General features: G+C 45.0%; 1 protein-coding gene across 1 annotated transcript in view; it reads left to right on the plus strand.

Annotated features, from left to right (window-relative positions):
* Positions 1 to 2,500, plus strand: part of sbf1 (SET binding factor 1) — an 87,112-nt gene that overhangs the window by 67,619 nt on the left and 16,993 nt on the right. Inside the window, 3 exon segments of the mRNA XM_080757664.1 lie at positions 67 to 243; positions 614 to 715; positions 2,362 to 2,500. The exon segment at positions 2,362 to 2,500 is cut by the window's right edge and continues 47 nt beyond it. Coding sequence (XP_080613790.1) covers positions 67 to 243; positions 614 to 715; positions 2,362 to 2,500 — 418 coding nt within the window.

The raw sequence follows: 2,500 nt of genomic DNA on the forward strand, positions 1-2,500 counted from the left end.
TGTACCCCTGTCCCCCTCCCAGGGGGGTAAGCAGGACTCTAACATGTACCCCTGTCCCCCTCCCAGGGGGGTAAACAGGACTCGTTCCAGCAATGGGAGGTGGTCCCCATCGAGGTGTGCGACGTGCGGCAGGTGAAGAACAGCTTCAAGAAGCTCATGAAGGCGTGCGTCCCCAGCTCCGCGACCTCCGACCCCGCCATGAGCTTCTACCGATGCCTGGAGGAGTCCGAGTGGATGGTCCTGGTAGGTGCACAGCCCCCACCTCTCTCTCTGTGTGTGTGTGTGTGTGTGTGTGTGTGTGCGCGTGTGCGTGCACGAAGATATATTTCAATATATCTTTACATAATAGTTTTTTATTTATTTCTGTTTTCTGCTAAGCAGCGAGCTATATATCTTTAGATGTTTGATTTATGTTACTTAATTTATCCTTGATGTTTGTAGTAGTAGTAGTATTATGTACCCTAACCCTCTGTGGGTTAATAAGCATGTGCAGCAGTTGTATCTGGTTTGACCGCAATGTAACCTTCTTTGTGTGTGTGTGCGTGTGTGCGTGTGCGTGTGCGCGCGTGTGTGCGTGTGTGTGTGTGTGTGCGTGTGTGCGTGCGTGTCTCAGTTACACAGGGTGCTGCAGGTCTCTGTCCTGGTGGTGGAGCTGTTGGACACTGGATCATCTGTGATGGTCAGCCTGGAGGACGGCTGGGACGTCACTACACAGGTATAAATATAATTATACTGTACTATAATATACTGTACACACAGCTGGGACGTCACTACACAGGTATAAATATAATTATACTATACTATACTGTACTATATAGACTGTACACACAGCTGGGACGTCACAACGCAGGTATAAATATAATTATACTGTACTATAATAGACTGTACACACAGCTGGGACGTCACAACGCAGGTATAAATATAATTATACTGTACTATAATATACTGTACACACAGCTGGGACGTCACTACACAGGTATATACATATAATTATACTATACCAGTGGTTCCCAAACTTTTTCATGTCAAGGACCCCCAAATTGACACTAATCAGCAACATATGCCAGGGACCCCAATAGCAGAGATTTTCAACCCGTTTCATTTGAAGGACCCCCAGTTTGACAAGCATTAGTCTACGCGTTTAATGGCATTTCTAACTCTGGGACCCCCAATTTATAGTGTGTACAAAGAGTGTTCCATTTGTACACACTGAGTTACAGACCCATAAGGGTCCATTTGGTTCCAAATTATCATTTAGCTGGGTCCCCCCTGGAACTCCCTCAAGTACCCCTGGGGGTCCCCGGACCCCACTTTGAGAACCACTGTACTATACTATACTGTACTATATAGACTGTACACACAGCTGGGACGTCACTACACAGGTTAATAATAATAATACACTTTATTTGCACCTTTCATACATAAATGCAGCTCAAAGTGCTTCACAGGGCAGGACACAAAAATAGAATACAATAAAACAAGTAGTTAAAATGAAGGAACAGTGGCAAAGAACAAATAATAAGAGTATAAAAACATAAGAGAAAAAACAAATAAAAACACCACATGCAGCAAATCAGTCAGGACTGACAGGGTATAGGAACGCACATATTAAAACTCAACTAAAAGCAAGAGTGAAGAGGTGAGTCTTGAGTTGGGATTAAAAAATGTCTACAGAGGATGCTGTATTGTACTATATAGACTGTACACACAGCTGGGACGTCCCTACACAGGTAATATGTAAGGCATAATATCTGGTAATATGTGGTCTACCTAACATAATAAATGAATACATTGACCCAAAACACAACAGAACAAGTATTCCATAAGTTGGCGCTGGGCTGCGTCTGGCCAGCCTGCAGTGCTGTCGGAAAAACAAGGAAGTGGAGTTGATCAAATCGAATCCATTTCCGGGTTTTACTGCGAGTCTATTTCTCGCTCAAATGTTTTCAAAAGCATTATTTGAGAGCAACGTTTAGCTGTAAATGACATTGTGTGGCACTAGTGTGTGTGTTTGTGTGTGTGTGTGTGTGTGTGTGTGTGTGTGTGTGTGTGTTTACATCATGGCTGTCATGTTGGAAACGGCAGTAAATCAAGCGGGCGTGGCTGGTTTTTATTAGGCAGAGGTCCGTTATACAGCGGAGCGGTCATTATCAACACATAACTCACCGCTGAATTCAGCGATTGACCAATCAGAATCAAGCATTCAACCCAGCCATGTAATAAATGCCCTCAGGTTAATATCAGAATATTGAAGACACATATAGAAGACATTTTTAGAATCTGATCTCGGGTCAGAATTAAGGTTAAATGCCTGTGTGGTCAGGAACTTAATGCAATGCAATACCCCTCCTCCTCCACCAGGTGGTGTCTCTGGTCCAGCTGCTGTCGGACCCGTACTATCGCACGCTGGACGGCTTCCGGCTGCTGGTGGAGAAGGAGTGGCTGTCGTTCGGACACCGCTTCAGCCACCGGGGGGCGCAGACGCTGGCCAGCCAGAGCA

This window comes from Protomyctophum bolini, assembly GCF_963924005.1.
Source record: "Protomyctophum bolini genome assembly, chromosome: 23".
In the NCBI taxonomy this organism is placed as follows: domain Eukaryota; kingdom Metazoa; phylum Chordata; class Actinopteri; order Myctophiformes; family Myctophidae; genus Protomyctophum; species Protomyctophum bolini.